This window comes from Zootermopsis nevadensis, unplaced genomic scaffold (assembly GCF_977971745.1).
Source record: "Zootermopsis nevadensis isolate Lab colony 2312 unplaced genomic scaffold, Znev_1.0 Znev_ptg000013l, whole genome shotgun sequence".
Lineage (NCBI taxonomy): Eukaryota > Metazoa > Arthropoda > Insecta > Blattodea > Termopsidae > Zootermopsis > Zootermopsis nevadensis.
Genome location: NW_028259145.1, coordinates 5,013,102 through 5,034,283, shown reverse-complemented (window position 1 = coordinate 5,034,283; position 21,182 = coordinate 5,013,102). Strand labels below are relative to the sequence as shown.

The window sequence follows — 21,182 nt, the reverse complement described above, 5'->3', positions numbered from 1 at the left end:
CCTGGAAATCTTTCTTTGTCAGCCTGTCAAGCACCATCTGTCTGGAAACCTTCCGATCGCACCTCGTAATAGTAAATAAGTGCATATGTACTTGCATTGATCTATTATTTTCTTACACTTTGTTGTGTAAAGACGGACAATTAATTTTATTTAACTTTTCTACAACACGAAAGTCCATTAGAGTAAAATAATATAATGTTTAACTCTTGATTACAGACGTTTTCTTCTACGTGTTATTTAACATTAATTTTCAGAAATTCTGAACTCTTGTCATTTTTGAAGGCTTAATCATAACTTCCTCTTTTGTACTTAAAGTCAATACGGAAACGTTTAATACATTTCTAGTCATTTATTATATTTTATTTAGTGTTCTGTCTGACGACAGGTCCATATGAACAGGATCCTTCCATCCTTTTCTCGGACTGGGACCTGTTCATATACGTTCTTGGCAGATGATCCAGAAGTGGTTTGCCATTGCCTTCTTCTGTGTGTGAATGGAGTAATTGTTGGGATGCCACGGAGGAAAACTCCGTGTTGCCTAGACCACGGCCTTGCCCAACACAAGTTATAAATTCGGGCACCGCCGGGAATCGAACCCGAGACCCCAGGATTACAAGGCCAGCGTTCTAACCGCTAGACCACCGTAGCTTATAAGTGTTCCGTCTGAGGACAGGTCCATATGAACAGGATCCTTCCATCCTTTTCTCGGACTGGGACCTGTTCATATACGTTCTTGGCAGATGATCCAGAAGTGGTTTGCCATTGCCTTCTTCTGTGTGTGAATGGAGTAATTGTTGGGATGTCACGGAGAAACCGGGGAAGAAGCCCCCGGAGGAAAACTCCGTGTTGCCTAGACCACGGCCTTGCCCAACACAAGTTATAAATTTATAGGTGGGTGCAGAGGCAGAACCATCTGGAGGTATAAGGCTCAATTTGACCTGCAGGCTTATGAATGAGTTTGTCTTCGGGTCAACAAGAGAGACAAGTGGTTTAATTGTTAGCCAAGTTATTTCCAAGAGCTTTGTGAGATGATGTTGGTAATTAGGTGCCACAGACGCATCACGAATGGCGGGAAGGAGAACCCTGCAGCTACAAGTGGTAGTGAATAACTTATCCGCCTGATGGTCTGAGTTCCTGTCAACGGAATCCATTTATTCTTGATATGTTTTGCCTCTTGGAATGTGGGTTCGTGCCTCAAGTGCTACTTCTTATTATTTCTGACTGGGGTCGCTCGTGGAGTTAACTGTCTCTCGATTTAAATTCTTAGACAATACGTATTAGCAAAACATCTAGACTTAGCAGGAATAAATTACGTAATTTGACATAGATAAGACTCACCCGTATTGTTAGGAAAGTGAAATCAAGGTTTCTAAGATGGAGGAGAGAGAAATGATCACGCAAAAAACAATCAGTTTTGTTGAAATACGACGCGAACAGCTTCTAGACCCTTTTAATCACATACCATTTATTTTCCTGTGTTTAAACAATGTATTTACTGTTAAACTCTGCACTGCAGAGATTTCTCTTGAGAAGATATCTCGCCCTTGGTGAGAAAATGAAATCCGGTCGTCTAGAGCGTGGTCCAGTTAATATACTGGATGAGCTAACCGGCTCGCACTAACAATGATGCATTTAGAATTTATAGGTCCAGCTTTTTTGTTGTAAATAATGTAAAACTTGAAATTCCTGTTTCATTTCATGTCTGATCCCAAGATAATTTTCGTAATCCTGTGTGTGACTGAAGTTATTACAACTATGCATTTTTAGACCTTGGAGTGAGTACACGTAAGAAGAATTTTGTCAGTCTCATTCTTCACTCAGCTTATTTCACCATCTAGCATAGCTTTCTGTTGGACTGTAATAAATTATCAAACACGAAGCATATAAAATATTAACAGCTCTGAAATTTGCACTGCTGTCAATTTATATAAGTCATCAGGAAATTAAAAGATAACCAAGATTCTTTCAAATTGAATTACATGGTTTCGGACATATTTAAAACGGTGTATAACCTTTTTTTGCAATTTAATAAACAAATATGTGAAAGAAATAACTAATTCTGTAAGACTTTATATTCTCAAGGCGACGTGCGTGAATACGCCTGTATTTTGGGATTTTGCGTTATGTTGCGATGAGTACTGACGATGGAGGCAGCAAGAACCTTTGAACAGTTGGTAAACTTCTGCCAGACTACACGACACAACAAGCCAAAATATTCAACTAACTACGCTGTTGTATTTAATTACTTTATAGTGAGTACATTTTCTGGTTCTGTAATTCGTTGCCGTGTTCACAAAAGCCCGTGACTTGATCCTATTCTGAGACATTGGAATGTGGTTAATACGTCTACATACCACGGAGGATTACTTTTGGCATACGACACAAACCTTACGGTCTCCATATGATTCGTGTACAAGATGGAATTGGTCATCCGACAGTTATCGAAAAATTTTGAACTTGAATGGCGAGGAAACTTCTCTGTTGCCCCGAGGTACCGCGCTATTTCGACCCACCGTATCGGCACTCCGAGAAACTACACTGGCCTTGGTTTTTGGATACACCTCGAGGCTTTAACAAAAGAGGACAACGATGCTCTTTGGGACTTTGATAGAAATCCTCCACGCTCGGAGCCAGGGCTGCAGTCTTCCGAGATAGGCCTCTAAAACGTCAGTAAACATCTACCAGACTACACAGCGCAACAACCCAGAGGACGGAAATCTTCATACTCATCGCCCTGATGACGGAGGCAGTATGACCTCTAAAACGTTGATAAATATCGACCAGACTACACAGCGCAACAACCCAGAAGACAGAAATCTTCATCGCCCTGATGACGGAGGCAGTATGACCTCTGAAACGTTGGTAAACATCGACCAGACTACACAGCGCAACAACCCAGAATACAGAAATCTTCATCGCCCTGATGACGGAGGCAGTATGACCTCTGAAACGTTGGTTAACATCGACCAGACTACACAGCGCAGCAACCCAGAAGACAGAAACCTTCATACTCATCGCCCTGATGACGGAGGCAGTACGACCTCTGAAACGTTGGTAAACATCGACCAGACTACACACGCAACAACCCAGAAGACAGAAATCTTCATACTCTGATGACGGAGGCAGTATGACCTCTGAAACGTTGGTAAACATCGACCAGACTACACAGCGCAACAACCCAGAAGACAGAAATCTTCATCGCCCTGATGACGGAGGCAGTATGACCTCTGAAACGTTGGTTAACATCAACCAGACTACACAGCGCAGCAACCCAGAAGACAGAAACCTTCATACTCATCGCCCTGATGACGGAGGCAGTACGACCTCTGAAACGTTGGTAAACATCGACCAGACTACACAGCGCAACAACCCAGAAGACAGAAATCTTCATACTCTGATGACGGAGGCAGTATGACCTCTGAAACGTTGGTTAACATCGACCAGACTACACAGCGCAGCAACCCAGAAGACAGAAACCTTCATACTCATCGCCCTGATGACGGAGGCAGTATGACCTCTGAAACGTTGGTAAACATCGACCAGACTACACACGCAACAACCCAGAAGACAGAAATCTTCATACTCTGATGACGGAGGCAGTATGCCCTCTGAAACGTTGATAAATATCGACCAGACTACACAGCGCAACAACCCAGAAGACAGAAATCTTCATCGCCCTGATGACGGAGGCAGTATGACCTCTGAAACGTTGGTAAACATCGACCAGACTACACAGCGCAACAACCCAGAAGACAGAAATCTTCATACTCATCGCCCTGATGACGGAGGCAGTACGACCTCTGAAACGTTGGTGAACATCGACCAGACTACACACGCAACAACCCAGAAGACAGAAAATCTTCTATGTTAGAGATGTTGAAACTACTATAGATTCTCTTGCTATGCAGTTAGCTCGTGTTGATTTCAGGTGAACGTCTGTGGACACCATAGCATTCAATCAATCGTATTTTATTCAAAATATTGTAATTTCAAACTCGGAAAGTTTGTTCCAGGAAACAGTGCTCTGACTGAAGCGACATGTGTTTCCAGCACGTAATATATTTACGCACGCGTGGTGGCCATGTAATAGGGAGGGGCAAGACAGGGACCTATTTGACTCCAAGTTCGGGAAGGGGGGGGAGTCGATTCCGTGAATTATAATTATTTTACAGATACAAATGGGATGCCTTTTATCATGTGCTAACTTCAGTGTGCTGCGGAATTATTTGTGAAAATGGGTGTCCCAGCTGGCTGAACACGTACTTATCCGAAGTACGTATTTTAACAGTAAGGAATTTCTATTAAAATTATATGACAACAGTAAAAAAAAGATTGTCGACACAAAATATCTGCGAGCCTGAGCTACGTCACATTAATATAGGAGGGCAGATGAAAGGAACAAGTCAACTCATGCCCTATCGCCTCCTCTCATTCCCTGTACTCCATGTGTGTCCATCGGTACGTGGCATATCCTTTTGTTATATAGGACAAATTGACCGACGCTAAAACGGTTCGCCCTTAGCTCGAACATCGTCTGGCCACGTTGCAGTGCAGAAATTCTGCCCAGCTTTGCGGCCAGGACAAGAGACAAAGTTTAATCCCTAAAAGATCAAGATGAAATCACTCAATCGAACGTCGACACTTCAGCGGTAATCAAAGTCCACACGAGCGATATTTCCCAGGGAAATATTAATTAAAACATGTAAATTTCTTTAAGTAGAAAATAATATCGGATAAGGAAAAGTGATCTCAGTTTTAAACCATTATTTTTCATGTTAATCTCCATAATGAATAATTATCAGTAATTAAACAGTTTTTACGTCGTGGAAATTTAAGTAGATCATCTTCCACAAATATTTTTGTCACAGCTGCTTATGAAGAGTACAGAGTGCCCATGAATTAGCAGACGATTCTAAAGACGTATGATTATTTATTTATAAAACGTACGAAAAATTGAAGCATTACATAACAGAGCGCCGAAATTTTGGTGTATCGATTAAAATGTATTTTAAAAAAAAATATAAACTTAATTTTAGTATTTTCCGTAGCCTACTTATGCTACCAATGTCTGCACAGTTATTTAATCAATTAGTTTTTACTTCCAACGTAATGCAGTGTCATGAGGGCGAGCAAATAAATAAATAAATAAATACTTTTTTATAAATGCTACTACTACTGTCTTATGCCTAGTTGGTATTAATTTTAAGTCATATACGAGGTGCGATCGGAAAGTTTCTAGACTGTGTCAATAAAGGGCGAACCGGATGTAGTACGAGCTTCTGCCGCTAGGGGGTGCGGCCTACATTCATAGTGAATCAGTGTGCCAGCCGGTATCATCGAATTAGCATTTGTTTCTTAGTTACGGGCGTTTTGGTAGTGCATTACACCGACCCTCCTGCGATTTCGGAATGGCGTGTGCATCAAATTTTGCCAAAGACTCGCCAAAACGGCTACGGAAACCTATGAAATGCTAAAGCAAGCATTTGGGGAGTCCGCAATGGGTCGTGCACAAACTTTTGTGTGGCATTCACGTTTTAAAAATGGCCGAACCTCTGTCGATGATGACGAGCGTTCTGGACGACCATCTTCGAGCACAACGGCCGAAAATGTTACGAAGATTCGGCAGGCCATTCACGAAGATCGACGTCGTACCATCAACGACTTGTGCGACATTGTTGGGATAGGCTATGGGACCTGTCAGCTGATTCTAAAGCAAGAACTCCACATGCGACGCATCCTGTCTGAGGACCAGAAGCAGAATCGACTTCTCGTTTGTCAGGAGCTGAAAGATCTTGCAAGAACCGACCCCAACTTCCTTTCTAAGCTCCGTGTGACTTCTTCCTCTTCCCAAAGATGAAAATTCAGCTAAAGGGAAGGAGATTTGAGACGATAGAAGAGATTCAGGCAGAATCGCAGATGGTGCTTGACAGGCTGACAAAGAAAGATTTCCAGGGATGCTTCCAGGCTTGGCAGCGGCGCTGGGATCGTTGTGTTCACTCCCAGGGGAACTACTTCGAGGGTGATGGATGAATTTAATACCTGAGATAAGTGTACGGGTTTTTAATAGGCGCAGTCTTGAAACTTTCCGATCGCACCTCGTACTTTAGGTTATCTGTTGTGTTTAAATACTTGTGTTTTTATTTTCTATAATGCGTGTGCCTTATGGGTTTGTAATTTTACGAGCTGTTTTATTTTGTGGTTGTGTCTTATTACAGCACAACTACCACTGGGTATAAACCAAATTGTAGTCAACAATAATAATTAAAATTAATAATAATAACTCCATACAGTTGTTGATAGGCCAGAAATCTTCATCTGTTCTAATTTTAAACCCTGACGGTTAGCATGATCATGGTACGGCAGTAGACGCCACGTATAATGACCCAGTTTAATCCTGTTACAGTTACAGATTGTTAATAATTGCGGAATGCCTTCATAGTGTAAATTTCTTAACGAGCTTCATAACAACGTAGGGAATGCGCTAACTACATAACAGTTCTGGCGCAATAGAGCTGTTATCGCCCGTATATTTCATTTCATGAATGTTAAATTGTGGCTCAGGTGGAACGGGAGAGGAGGACCTGCAGTACAACGTCTGATCAAAATCAGAACAGCGCAAGGCGTCTCGAGTAACTGGGAGTCACTTTCATCTGCGTCTCTCGAACGACGCACGACTTAACACGAAAGCGTTTTCTGTGCTGGCAGAAACACACGTAGGCCATCATGTAAAGCGTGTTTTTTGCTGTACGATTTCAACAAAGTTCGGAATTGTATTTAAGTTATTGTTAATTTGAATCTTTATATAATTATATACACCTGAAGATAGTTCTTTTAGGAACTGAAACATGTCGTGAAAAAATGATGTTCTAATGTAAATCGAATATTTCGATAAAGAACATCATTTAATATTTTAAATATTTTAAATGTTAATTATTGTAATATTTTAATATTTAATAAGAATTTATTGTGATTAGACGGACAAGATTTAAATAATATAAAGTTCGGAATGTGTTAACAAATATTAATAAAACTTCATGATACCAAATTTCATCAAAACCCGTTCAGCGGTTAAGCAGCTGTTACAGTCGGACTGACAAACAATGCCAAAGTTAATAAACGCGTTTTTAACGCGAACACACACGTCTACATATATATAGTCCTAAACGTTTATATACAGATCATTTGGTGGGACTCCTTTGACGAGATTATATATATATATATATACACATAAAATATGTACACACTTATACACGTACGTACATACATGCGTGCGTGCTTACATCTTTCCACTTTGAAACATAATTTTAAATCTCTTTCCTAAACCATGTTTAATGAATTTTGCTTAAATATATTTATACAGCACTGCATGTAAATTATTTTCGTGTTGCCATAAATCAAGCTCTATGACCACTTCAGTACTCATATTTTGGTAGCTGATGTTATGTACAGCAAGTGTAGTCCGGGTGTAGTTCGTTAGATTTATCAACAGATGGCAGGAATAATTTAGATGAACTGACACTTTTGAAGGCTGCTTCATTTGTAGCATTAAAATGTTTAGCAATTACATCTTCTTTCAGAGCGATTTTTAAGCATAATAAAAACGAAATCGACACGTGAAATTACTACGTCCATAGAACAGATTTTTGCCAAGGAACTGTCAGTTTCTGCTTTCATGGAACTCGAAGATTCGTTAACATGTTTACAAAATCCCGCCATAGATCTTTATTCTGATCCAGATCAATCCATAGAAGTTACGTATATTTTATGGTTTTCGAATATAACACTTGAACGCGTTATTGCCTAAATAAAACTGTAATTGAAGCTTTCGTATTACTTCTGGGTAACATTCATTGTTTTGAAGATTTCTGTCTTCTGGGTTGTTGGGCTGTGTAGTCTGGTCGATGTTAACCAACGTTTCAGAGGTCATACTGCCTCCGTCATCAGAGTATGAAAATTTCTGTCTTCTGGTTTGTTGCGCTGTGTAGTCTGGTCGATGTTAACCAACGTTTCAGAGGTCATACTGCCTCCGTCATCAGAGTATGAAAATTTCTGTCTTCTGGTTTGTTGCGCTGTGTAGTCTGGTCGATGTTAACCAACGTTTCAGAGGTCATACTGCCTCCGTCATCAGAGTATGAAGATTTCTGTCTTCTGGGTTCTTGCGCTGTGTAGTCTGGTCGATGTTAACCAACGTTTCAGAGGCCATACTGCCTCCGTCATCAGAGTATGAAGATTTCTGTCTTCTGGGTTCTTGCGCTGTGTAGTCTGGTCGATGTTAACCAACGTTTCAGAGGTCATACTGCCTCCGTCATCAGAGTATGAAGATTTCTGTCTTCTGGGTTGTTGCGCTGTGTAGTCTGGTCGATGTTTACCAACGTTTCAGAGGTCATACTGTCTCCGTCATCAGAGTATGAAGATTTCTGTCTTCTGGGTTGTTGCGCTGTGTAGTCTGGTCGATGTTAACCAACGTTTCAGAGGTCATACTGCCTCCGCCATCAGGGCGATATGAATTCATTGTTTTGCTGCCAAACTTTGTACACAATTTACTTATATCTGGGAAAATTTAGGATTGAATATCCCACGGGACCCTTCTGTCTGTGAAAGGCTCAGGAGGATTACTTAGCTAACGGAGATTCCCAGAGTCCTGGTTGGTTTGTTCCGACTGTCCGCGGTCGATAGCGCGGTCTCACGTGTCGATAAAGACGGTTTAACTTCTGGTCAGGGGCTCCGACCCCAAGCTCTGGACCACACACCAGAACTTTGGGAATTACAGACAAAGTATTCGTCTCTATGGCCACGACCAGAAGGTGGAGAAGCGATTGCATTGAATATGATATTACATGTTACATGTTTATGTAACAACACCGCCAATTAATTTACTTGCTTTGTTGACCAAATTTCCAAAAATGTAGATCTCATTATCTGCCTGAAAAAAACCAAATCGGTTGATTGTTATTTGTCTGAATAACCAAGTCGTTGATGTAATTTCTTACACAGATAAATAAATTGTTGACCTCGTTGTTTGTCTGGACAAAAAAAAAACCTACTTATTTTTTTCCTGTATAACTCGATCTTTAATATTAATATTTAATGGATAATTAACTCTTTATAGCCCAATGGTGATTGTATGTCAAACCTCTAGTAATAAATAACGCTTTATTCCGTATTTATCAATTTCGTGTGATTCTCAATGTCAACATCGATTATTTCCTTAAACAGTATTTCACTGGAAAAAAAAAATAAAGTAAACAGAGACCCTTTAATATGTATTATCTGAGAGACTGCTAATTATATAAAAGAATGATATTGTAGTTAATCGTAAGGATAAATATTTGATACTGTAAACTCCTTATTAAGTTTGCTTACAGTCGGTTTATATGGCTGCCAATTTGATAATCAGTTTTGAATTTTCGAATTTTGTAATAACTTTGTTTTTATTCGCTTTGTACGTATGTTAGTATGCTAAGTAAATGTAATCAATAAATATAAATTTATTTATTTAGTGTTCTGTCTGACGACAGGTCCATATGAACAGGATCCTTCCATCCTTTTCTCGGACTGGGACCTGTTCATATACGTTCTTGGCAGATGATCCAGAAGTGGTTTGCCATTGCCTTCTTCTGTGTGTGAATGGAGTAATTGTTGGGATGCCACGGAGGAAAACTCCGTGTTGCCTACACCACGGCCTTGCCCAACACAAGTTATAAATTCGGGCACTGCCGGAAATCGAACCCGAGACCCCAGGATTACAAGGCCGGCGTTCTAACCGCTAGACCACCGTGGGGTGTTAAAGAAAACGTAAACCACGATGTAAAAATTCTCTTGAAATTTAACACGGCAATATATCAGCTTGAATTTTATTCTCTCATTAAACTTTTACCCCTTGTAAGGGATATAAATTCAGAATTTTTATCGTTCTTGACATTGCACGCTTTCACTGCACAGCAAAGTGTATCATGTCAGCTTCTCAATGGCCGCGTGAGAAAGCGGAAGACTGGCTGAAGGTTTTAAGTACTGCTACAGAACGTGAGTGCTGCTGAAATTTTTGAGGATAATCTGAAAGGTCGCATGCACTTAGCGCCTTCTATTCAGATACATTCCAAAAGGCGCTTTGAAATGTACTTCTCCCTTTCTATTAAAACGTATCTGTGTCTTCCACTTTGAGGAATTAAAAAAAAAACACGATTTTAAATTTTTTTTCCAGTAAGCACAGGAGCCGAAGTGTTGACCATTACGTAATAATTTACCTTCTGCTTCGTTGAGGTAATCATACTTCAATGAAATTCGGAAAATAATAGTGGAGTGTTTATGAAGACCCATATTTGTTTCTTGGCGCAGAAGTTGCTGGGTGGGGAATCCCCAAACATGCACCCTTCGCAACGTCGAAGGGGAATCCCCAGGGGACTCTGGGGCGATGTCTTATCAAGCCAGACAGGCGCTAGACATCTCACCAACGCAAATTCCACGAAACCACGTCTGCTTTAAAGCAATTCTCGCAACTCGTAAGGGTCACATTTCATGTTTGCCCGAAATTACTTCTTCTCCAGAATTTTATTCACAATTTAGGACTACACGTGTTTGTTACAGGATTGAAAAATACGAATGATAGCAGTTAATTTTGTAGGAGTGACGATCAGGTAGTGAGAGTTAAAGTAATCGGCGTTAATCTGTTTTATCCATTTATCCTATCCGCTTTCTGAAATTATCATTTTTCTTGTGAAAACAGTTTTTATGACAACGGTTTCGTTTTGGTGAATTCTTGGTAATGAAAGATCAAAAACATACCCGTGAAATTTTGTGACTACAAGATCCAGACTTAGTTTTTGGCGTTTAAATGTTTCGAACGCGTGTGGTGTTGCCGATTCGCAAGAACGCACTGCTACAGTCAAGTTGTATGTTATTTCCCAAAATCGCATCCCTGTTGTTGCATCTCCCGTGTCCCAGCAAACCACTAAAAACGTCCGATGTTCATTCTGATCAGTTGTTTCTGTTCTCCGTTCACAGATGGTGTGACGAACAGTGAGGGATATGTCATCAGCCATTACCTGGAATCTCACTAAAAACGACCGATGTTCATGTTGGTCAGTTGTTCCTGTTCTCTGTTAGCAGATGGTGTGACGAGCAGTGAGGGAGATGTCATCCGCTATTACCTTGAATCCCACTAAAAACGACCGATGTTCATTCTGATCGATTGTTTCCGTTCTCTGTTCACAGATGGTGTGACGAGCAGCGAGGGAGATGTCGCTGCTGTACCGCTTTGCAAAGCTGCAAGACCGTGCCAACACTCACGTGTTCACGTTCGTCGTTACAAAATCAGTGACACGTGACCTGGAACGCGACGTAACTTCAAAAGAATATGCATGCGGCTATCACAAGTGGGCCATCACGTTTTCTCGTACCGACAAAGTTTTGGGCGTGTATCTGGTCTGGAGAAACCCTTCTGAAGGCATGCGTGTGTATGTTGACTTTACATTTACTCTGCTGAACAGAGAACACTTTAGCGTAAACGAGGCTTTCTCTGGAAAACAAGTGAAGTTCACGTACGATTCCCCAGCTCAGGGGAACAGGAATTATATTCCCGTCAACGATCTGTACGCAAGGAACTTCACGGATACAAATGGAGAGTTTCAACTTGAGTTAACAATGGGAAATGTGAGGACAATATTCGATACGGAATTCTCAGTACCACAGTCCATTTTTGTTCCGTTTCAACACCACCACCGACATCATCAAGGAAGTGGTCATCAGGCTAACCACCATGCTTCTTCGACTTCCGGTTCGTCCTCAGGAACGAAAAGTGGGGCGCAGAAGTTTGAGAGCACGTACTTCGCCTTTGGTGGTTTCGACTGGAATCTGGCCCTCTTTCCACATGGAACCAAGGACTTAGGTAAAAAGCAACATAAGTGACTGTTCCTTGCCCACTGCAGATATTTATTGACTTTGCAAAATATCTGAAACGTAATTATAATCTCGGTCACTATTACTCAAATGATTATAGAAATTTTTCTTTTAAATGTAACTCATAGGTTCGCCACCTTGTTCTAACCAGCTTATTATTTTTTTTTTACATTTCGGTGAATTTCAGTTGATTAAGACTTTTCACTCTGTTGCTCCAAAATCGACATTCCATACGTTATCGCCCCTTGAGGATTTCCGGCCAGAACATTACATGCATTTCTCATAACCCCAGATATGCTACATCCCACTTAACTGATTCCCCCTGCCCTAATTCCCCTACAATATTAATTAGCTGAAGAATACATAGTGGTCTTTGGGGTTTTCATGTCTTCGAAGTTGTTTCGACTTCATCCACAGTTTTCCCGAAAGTATAAACAAAGGACTTTCTCTGGGATCAACCAGTAGAAGCCTTGGGGATCTTGCTTTCAGCCTGGCAAACCTGTGGTGGGTGGATTTACTGTGTGAGCGTCTACGAACTTACGACTCCATCCGCACACTTCAGACTCGTCGTCACGTTAGTCCCAAATTCAGCCACACCAGCTTCAACGTCTTCCAAAATTTTCGACCAAGATAACGACTACGTATGCCCTAAATTTCTTGAGCTGACATTTTGATGAAGTCCACCGCAACTTGACTTAATCGATTTGCTGCTCCATCGTGATGGCACCAGTCGCCTTGTTCGTGGAAGGTAACGAAAAGACCTCATGACGTCAGAGTCTCGAAGACCGCGTAAAGACTCGCGATTAACGGTACCATTTGGTTGAGAAGATTTTACATTTCCGTCTTCTGTCTAAACACCTAATATATGTAAACACATAAAAATTTATGAGACGTTGTATGTAGCCGTAATACTCGACTTTGCACCAGATCAAAGATTAACAGAGACCAGTGGTTAACATCAGTAGTTTCTGCACATTGTAATTATGACATTGGGTTGTTTACTTCATCTCTCCTCTGTGAAATTCATAACACATCCACTGAGGTATATTTCACTGCGTTTGATTTGTAGACATCCCCATGTTCCACCACAAGGAAACCGTCAAATTTGGGACTACGTTAAGTAAAGAAAACACAGTGGAAAATAAAAAAAGAACTAAGGCATTTGCTTTCAATTCAAAAGCAACATTTATAGTTCATCCATCACAAACACTTTTTATAAAAACATTTTACGGGAAAACGTTTCGCTTGTCGAGTCATCCACATGTCCCCATAATAATGTAAAGCAATAATACTTAGATTAATACATTCACACAAGCCTTCTTCCATCATGTCTAACTGGACCCTACTTCAAAACTGTTGCTTGCAATTAGAAATCAAAATTTGTAAACTTATAATCTTGCCCTGGGTCTATAATATCTCGTCATCTTTTACCCGTAGGTGTGGAGGTTTTTTATTTATTCAATTGATCTATTTGGACAATGAGTGATCAGCCCGACGCAATGCCTTTACCTATACAAACACAGAAAGGCACGGACAAACATCTTGCCTTGAGTGGGACTCGAACCGACGGTCCTAGCACTCAGGCGCACGAGGTCCATGCCTCAGACCGCGTGGCCACTGCGGCCGGCGTCTATAATATCTAAAAATTAAAATAACGTTAATAAATAAATAATATGTTATTGCCATTAAATAATATTATTTTGATATCAGGTGTTAACCTGTTGTGTTAAGGTAGCGGCGATGGGCGGGTGTCGGTGTACCTGAACAGGCTGACCGGCTTTGACCACCAGTGCAGGGTTAGGTACACGATCGTCCTGGGGGATAATGACAGGCGTCTGGATTCTGGCATCGTGGACGACGTCTCCGACACAGACGGCAGGGGGTACGGCTGGCATCCGCGCACTCGCTTCAACGACCTGGTGTACAAGGTAGGTGGAAAGGAATTTCCGTTGATGTACGATGCTGCTTCAGTAATTGATCGCCGCGCGGTTTGTCGGGAAATTCCATACCTTTTATACATACCGGAAGTTCATTTTCGAGTCAGCAGGAGGTTGCTGACTGTCCCTGAGAAGGGAATTTGTCCGTCTGTAGTCCGGATTAATGCGTATTTTCCACCCTCATGACAAATAAATCACCTCCCACCCCAACCCGTACAAGGTTGGAAAAAAATTTGGGAGTTATCTCGCGCGAGAATGAACAGAAGTGTTGGAGTCGAATCACAAATTTTGTAAACCAGGTTTAACTGTCGATCACTTGATAATTTCTTGTGGCTATGTGTGTCCTTGAAACTTCGCCATCTCAGTCCAATTTCGTCCTGCGGCAACTTTTACCGGAGTAGGCTCACTTTAAACCTCTGTGCCTAACTACGGCCTAGAACAGGGGTCATATTTTGTGTGGAGATCGTTCAGTTTTGATATCGGCTACAAATTTTCCTCTCATGGAAGTCAGATCTTGATCGGGGTAAATAAACTTTACTGTCTTCTGTCTGTAACATCTTCACTGAAGGAACGTGTTAGTACCTGATCGATTCACAGAAAAGGTGTCGCAAATATGGTCTGAGAAGCCTGTTATGCTTTCAGACATCGTGATATTGTGACATATTTATACCTTTCATTGTTTGAAAACATTGCTAATATTTATATTATTTATTTGTTAGATTTTAGGTTATTTAACGATACTATTCAAAATGCATAAATCGTGCCTTAAAATTAGGCAGGAAAATTAGCACCAGGTTCTTTGTTTTTACTGCGTTAAAGGTATCAGTGGCGGTCCTTGGATTGTCACGTCTCATGTACTTGAAGGTTGGTATCAGCGTTTCAGCCCTGAAGACGGAGTTACGATTTACGCGGCAGTTTTGGCATTCCGGTGTCTGTAAGTAGTCAACTCTCCAAAGACATTACTTGGACATTCTACGGACTTTTATCGGGCCACCCGAAAGGACAAACGGCATTGTGTGCCAGTGGGTTGAATATTTTGAGACCCCGAAACACTTACTTTGGAGCGCTGCGTGTTTCAGGGCACTGTCAGAGTCCACCTGGAGATGATGATGGCGAACACGCTGAGCGAGGTGGCTGTCGCGTCGAGTGTGGGGCTGCAGACCCCGGCCCCACCTCCGGGCACCCACCAACCGCCGGCAGCCGTCGTTCTGCCCACCCCCGTCTTGGCGCAGTGTTACGACAGAGACAAGCAGGCCTGGACCATCAAGAGCGACTGTCACTCTGAAACTGTCCGGCTCCACATGGTGTACAAGGACATCCACAACGTAGCTCGCAACCACCTCAGGTACAGGCTGTTCCCCAAAACTGTTACCATCCGAAAGATACACGAATTTGGGTACCAATGTTCTTGGAGATTGCAACTATCGACAGGTATGTAAACTCACTCACTCTTTGGTGCAGGATATTGTTTGAAAAATCGATTGTATACTCGGCTTGTCAAAGAATTAACCACTTTCTTTATGGAACCCAAAGGTTCATCACCGTGTTAACAAAATCCCGCCACCTGACTATCCTGATGCTGTTTATTCAACATACTCGCAGCTACCGTCAATATCTTACGAATATCTGTAGTCTCAGGTTCAAGGTATCGATGAAGATGTAATCAGTGACTGATGGAAAGAATATTCTGAAAGTTTCCAAATAATCTCTGTAGAGAATTTTCCCAGAGACTGTAATCAAACTAGGTACATTCTGTTTTGAAAAGACTGAGTTCAGAAGAGTTCTGGCTAACCTCTGGCATAGAATGTTTCCAGAGACTAATTAAATTCGATATGCAACGTTCATGAAAGCGTCCTAACTAGTCTCAGGTACAATTTTCGAATAAAAATATACTCGGTTATACGGTTTCCCGAAAACCTCTAACTTCAAGCACAGAATGATTTTATAGATTCTTAACTGAAGTCATTTACGGCGTATCGAAATTTCTTATATTGACGTCGGGTCTAGCATATCTTGTTTCCATTACGATGCCTGTGGAAAGAATTTGAAGACGAAATTGCTTCGGAAGCCATGAGTAGAAAGCTCAGTTCACAACCGGATGACGTTCGTAACAAAGGATTTCGAAAATTCTGATATTGTGGGAAATAAAATGGGCATACAACGGATTTATATTTAATAAAGACGTTATATTTTAAAAAAAATATATACATAAAACTCATTACTAAATTAAGGCTGGAAAAATGTAAATTATAGAAATGTTCGTCACTATTCAGCTCGAAAATTTTGTATCGTCTCACGTACTTTCAAGAACGCTGAAATTCAGAATTTTACCAATTTTACTGTTTACTTTATAAGAAGGGGGGCATATTGTTTTGAGTGTACAGCGTAAATTACAAATGTATGGAAACAGAATCATCCGGGGAAAAATGGCTTATGATGGACAGTGTGAGTAAATCAAGGTATTTGATAGGGAGGAACACAGTGATTTGTACAGATCACCTAAGCTTATTTATTGTTATTTATTTAGTGTTCTGCCTGACGACAGGTCCATATGAACAGGATCCTTCCATCCTTTTCTCTGACTGGGACCTGTTCATATACGTTCTTGGTAGATGATCCAGAAGTGGTTTGCCATTGCCTTCTTCTGTGTGTGAATGGAGTAATTGTTGGGATGCCACGGAGAAACCGGGGAAGCCCCCGGAGGAAACCTCCGTGTTGCCTAGACCACGGCCTTGCCCAACACAAGTTATAAATTCGGGCACCGCCGGGAATCGAACCCGAGACCCCAGGATTACAAGGCCAGCGTTCTAACCGCTAGACCACCGTGGCTATCACCTAAGCTTACGAAAGACATTTTTGAGATAAGAAATGCATGCATAATATTGGTGAGGAACTGCATTCGAAAACGCCCACATAAAAAACCGATAAGTATTTGGAAGGATAACATGAAGTTGGATAAGTAATGTGGATGACAGCTGAACGAAATTAACCCTGGATTGTGTTCCGCTGTTATTAGCTACGAGGTCCCTTCAGGTTATCAGCCGATTGGCTAGCAACTTGCGTGAACACTTGTTCTGATTCATCCTGTACAGTCGGCCATATTAGAGTTGGGTGTAGCTGTGTGAGATTATATGCAGTAGGGACCACAATCTAGAACCCGCTCACTGAATATTTCATTAAGCGTCTCTGGAACTCGCTGCTATGTGTAGGTACAGACGAGAGGGATCAGTGAGGAAGCTGTCGAACGGACTGTCTAGTCATTGAAGCTCATCAGTGGCGTGCAGCTGATATTTAAACGCAACTGTCAGTACCCGCTTCCCAGGAGGAAATATATGATTCATCGCCCAGCGCTAACGCCAACTGACGCTAAAATTATTCACATAACTTTGACATCATGTTAGGCACTTGGGAGTGGTTCGATAAAGTGTTTAACAGCGTGTTTTTCTTTATAACTCGTATGTGAAATGTGGTTCGGGTGAAAAGTTCCAGAGAAAATTTCTTCATAAATTTTCCGGGATCGCAGTTCCAAGTACGATTGGCATCCATGAACTTTTTAATGAAGTCGGGCTGACTCGGCCACTTCTGAACAAGAAACGCTATGTTGTTACACCACAGAAGTCACTGAGACGACTTTTACAAGAGACTAGATCGTAGCCAAAGCGAAATTTTCAGTCTATTTAAATGGCACATGGCGTGCGCCTATACACGGCCAACATTTCCAGCATCTCTTTCAGAAATGTAGCTGATTTTATTTCTCTTATGCAGTTATGCGTTATTCGTACTGGAAAAATCTTGTAGATGTTTCCAGTGAGATATGCATTTCCTGCCGGGGGATGATAGTTGCTTTCCGGTTTGTCGGTGAACTCACGGCATTAACAGAGTTGCCCCTAGATGGACAGACTTCCGAGGAAATTCGCTACAGCTTCCCTCCTTTATAAGAAATATTTCAGTAGAGTTAACCTAACCCAACCTAACCTAACCCAACCTAGCCTAACATAACAACCTAGCCTAACCCAACCTAACCTAACCCAACCTAACCTAACCTAACCCAACCTAGCCTAACCTAACCCAACCTAGCCTAACCTAACCCAACCTAGCCTAACCTAACCTAACCCAACCTAACCTAACCCAACCTAGCCTAACATAACATAGCGTAACCTAACCCAACCTAGCCTAACCTAACCTAACCCAACCTAACCTAACCCAACCTAGCCTAACATAACATAGCGTAACCTAACCTAACCTAACTCAACCTAGCCTACCCTAACAACCTAGCCTAACCCAACCTAACCTAACCTAACATAACCTAAACTAACCAAACCCAACCTAGCCTAACATAACAACCTAACCCAACCTAATCTAACCTAACTAGGTTGTGGTTAGTCTTAACGCCTTTCTTTTCTTTTTTGGAAAAACTGAATTGTTATTTCTGTCACTGTAGAACATAATCAGAGACACGTATGTCTCTCAACTCTTTAAGGGAATTTGGGAACAATGTCCGCCTACTGTGAAATTCAGTAGCTCGGCATTACGTCCTTATACTTCATTTACGGTTTCCAATTTGTCCTCCGTGCGAACAGATAAAGTTTTGTTGCTTGTTACAGTCGAACATCGCAACCAAGAACTTAGAATCCCTGCTTTGTATTCTGAAGGTTCTGGGTTCCAATCTGGACTAAGATTCTCGTAGTTTTTCTCAGTTAATTGAGGAAAATGCCAGGATACTGCCTTAAATTATGATACGACCGCTTGCCGCCATATTTTTTACAATTAAATAATTGTTACTACTCATCCTCCCATCCCTCGCCGTATATCTGAGTTTTTGACAGACTCGTTAAATACACCTTAAGCAAATAAATAAAATTATTAATTAAAACTACACATTAATAGACTGTTTTTATATCAGAAGTACAGTGGGTTTTTTTAAACATAGGAATCAATACTGTATATTCACAGTCTTTTAATCCTTTGACCTCTTTAAGTGCCAAGTTCATTTAGATATTATTTAAGAATTAATTTATGCCTAAAAACGTATCTTCTTCACATAGATCAATTAGTTAAATCTATTTCTTCGGTATAGGTCGCGCGAGTATTGGTGGCACCTAAATGCGCGATGTGTAAGCCGAGAGAGGGGAGTTCAGTAGTGGGGGGGGAGGGGTCGCACAGCCTCAGCTGTGGTGACACACCGAAATAAACACAGCTAGAGCTACAAAGCAACTGAAGCTGACACCCCTCTAGCGCGTGCTTTGGACTGGTCCATCTCATACGACCAAAAGCAGTCCTCTGCGCAGGTGCCAGCATTTCTCGGGCAACCTCTACATCTAGTGCCTTGCCATGTTCGAACTAGTAATATGTAGGATCAGACTACGTAGTTATGTCGATTTATTTAAAGTGTGGTCTGTAGGCGTGTGACTCATGGACACATTTTGGGACTGTGCGTGTTCCTAACGTGACGTACTTGTTCCCTAAAGAAACAGAATGTTCTTGTACCAACCGTCACTGCTTGTTTGATTGTTCCCAAATAAATTCTGGCCAGATTCGTTGAATTTAATGAAACACAGTGTGAACATTCCTTCATAAAGTCGCTCAGTCTCGAAATCTTTTATCCTGTGTTGTCGGCACTAAATGTCGTTTATATGATCACCTGAGAGCACAAAAAATTCTCTTGTGCGTCAGTCTCTCATTCCATCTACACAGATCACACGACACTGAAGTGAGAGCCGTCAAATTGGTCCCGTATATGACATCGACTAGTAATCCGTGGAATCTCATATTCAGACGACTTTTTCTGATGTTATTTTTGGAGAAATCTCTTCTCTTTCGAAGTGCACTGCTCATAAAAATTTACGAGGCAACGCCGTGTAGCCTTCTGTAACAACGCTGAAATTCTGTACCGAATCTGGTCCTCTGTTTTCTTTAAAATATCATTTTCCTCGCTTCAGCTGCGAAACTCTTGTCAGCAAAGAATTTGTTTCTATATTCTACAACTTTCTTGGGGAGAAGAAGTGTAAAGTGAACACATACGAAAATGCCCAGTCTATTTACAATCTGCACTAAACGTTGTCAAAAACACTTCATTTCGGTCCATATCTGTCGAATAAAACATCGACTTTTCATGACGCTCAAATTGAACATCTCCGATCCTCTCAGAACTCATAATCTTAGACAAAAAAAAAAAAAAAAAAAAAAAAAAAAAAAAAAAAAAAAAAACCGAACATCATATATCTAAGATAGTGTAATTGCGTCATATTGTGAATATTATATCAATTATTTATTTTAATCCGTCTGATCACAATATAATTTTATTTAAAATTTCTTATATTTAAGATAATAAAATATCATTCATGTTCCATATCGATTGATCGATTTACATTTCGGAACATTTACACAACATGTTTCGGTTTTTATAAAACCATCATCAGGTGTAAAATATATCTAAGAACTTAAAACTCAATTATGATTTCTGTAGTTTTTTGGTGATGTTTCATTACGTTTGTTTTTCCATTTTTGGGTAAAGGTGTTGTTTTTCTTAAATGTTATTAGATGTACATATCGGCCAAAGATGTAGGAGTGAGTGTCCCGATATGTCCAGAAGTACTAGTGTCTTCGAATAGGTGTGACCCACACAATTATTAAAATAAATAATTGATCATATATCTAATGTGTAGAGCTCACTGAGATGTATTAATTTACTTGAAATGATGATTCGACGAATATTTAATGATGCACGACTATGCTTTCCGTAGCTTTTCAGTATTTATCTTTGATTTATTTAACAACGCTTACAATAACTCAAGACTACAGGCAGCATCTAATAATAGGATGTTTAATTAACCGTTTAAAGCCGAGTGGTATTTATATGAACCGTATTAGCTGCATTAACAATCAACAACTGTGCATTCTGCATTCAGGGAGCTGTACCGCAGCGGATAACATCAGTCATGATGTCCGGTCTCGGGACCTCCGCGCGGTCGAATTAGTTCACCGCACTTGGTCTAAGAAAATGTCAGACAAGTGCAGGCCTGCCGTTTCATTACTAAGATATACGTCGCCATCTTGAAATGGACACAGCATCTTGTACCCCGCCTGGACCAGAAGATCTTGTTGTGGCTTTTACGGTGTACCGAAGCACAGAGCCAGAGCTCGCTCGGGTCCAGCTGAAGGCTTCCTAATGTGTGGCGTGTGGCAGGCCACAGGGGCAGCACATGTTCATTAAATGAAAGTCTAATTTACGTTATTGCACGACGCACGGTCTTGAAGTGCAGAGAAGTTGTGAAACTCCTCCGTCCCGTTTTCCTTATTTAATCGGGAACCCCTTGCAGCTCCATACGTATTTTTCAAGAAATGAACGCG

General features: G+C 41.0%; 2 protein-coding genes across 4 annotated transcripts in view; one reads left to right on the top strand and one right to left on the bottom strand.

The window, feature by feature from the left end:
* Nucleotides 1-14,992, bottom strand: part of LOC110832398 (glutamate receptor ionotropic, delta-2) — a 144,416-nt gene extending 129,424 nt beyond the window's left edge. The window contains exon 1 of the mRNA XM_087348483.1: nucleotides 14,890-14,992. The gene's annotated coding sequence lies outside the window, so the exon portion shown is untranslated. The remainder of the gene's footprint in view (nucleotides 1-14,889) is intronic.
* Nucleotides 1-21,182, top strand: part of LOC110832402 (uncharacterized) — a 277,620-nt gene that overhangs the window by 231,590 nt on the left and 24,848 nt on the right. For all 3 annotated transcript variants that reach the window (XM_087348489.1, XM_087348490.1, XM_087348488.1), the window contains 3 exons: nucleotides 11,212-11,884; nucleotides 13,627-13,823; nucleotides 14,912-15,177. In XM_087348489.1, coding sequence (XP_087204615.1) covers nucleotides 11,236-11,884; nucleotides 13,627-13,823; nucleotides 14,912-15,177 — 1,112 coding nt within the window. In that variant the 5' untranslated portion in view covers nucleotides 11,212-11,235. The remainder of the gene's footprint in view (nucleotides 1-11,211; nucleotides 11,885-13,626; nucleotides 13,824-14,911; nucleotides 15,178-21,182) is intronic.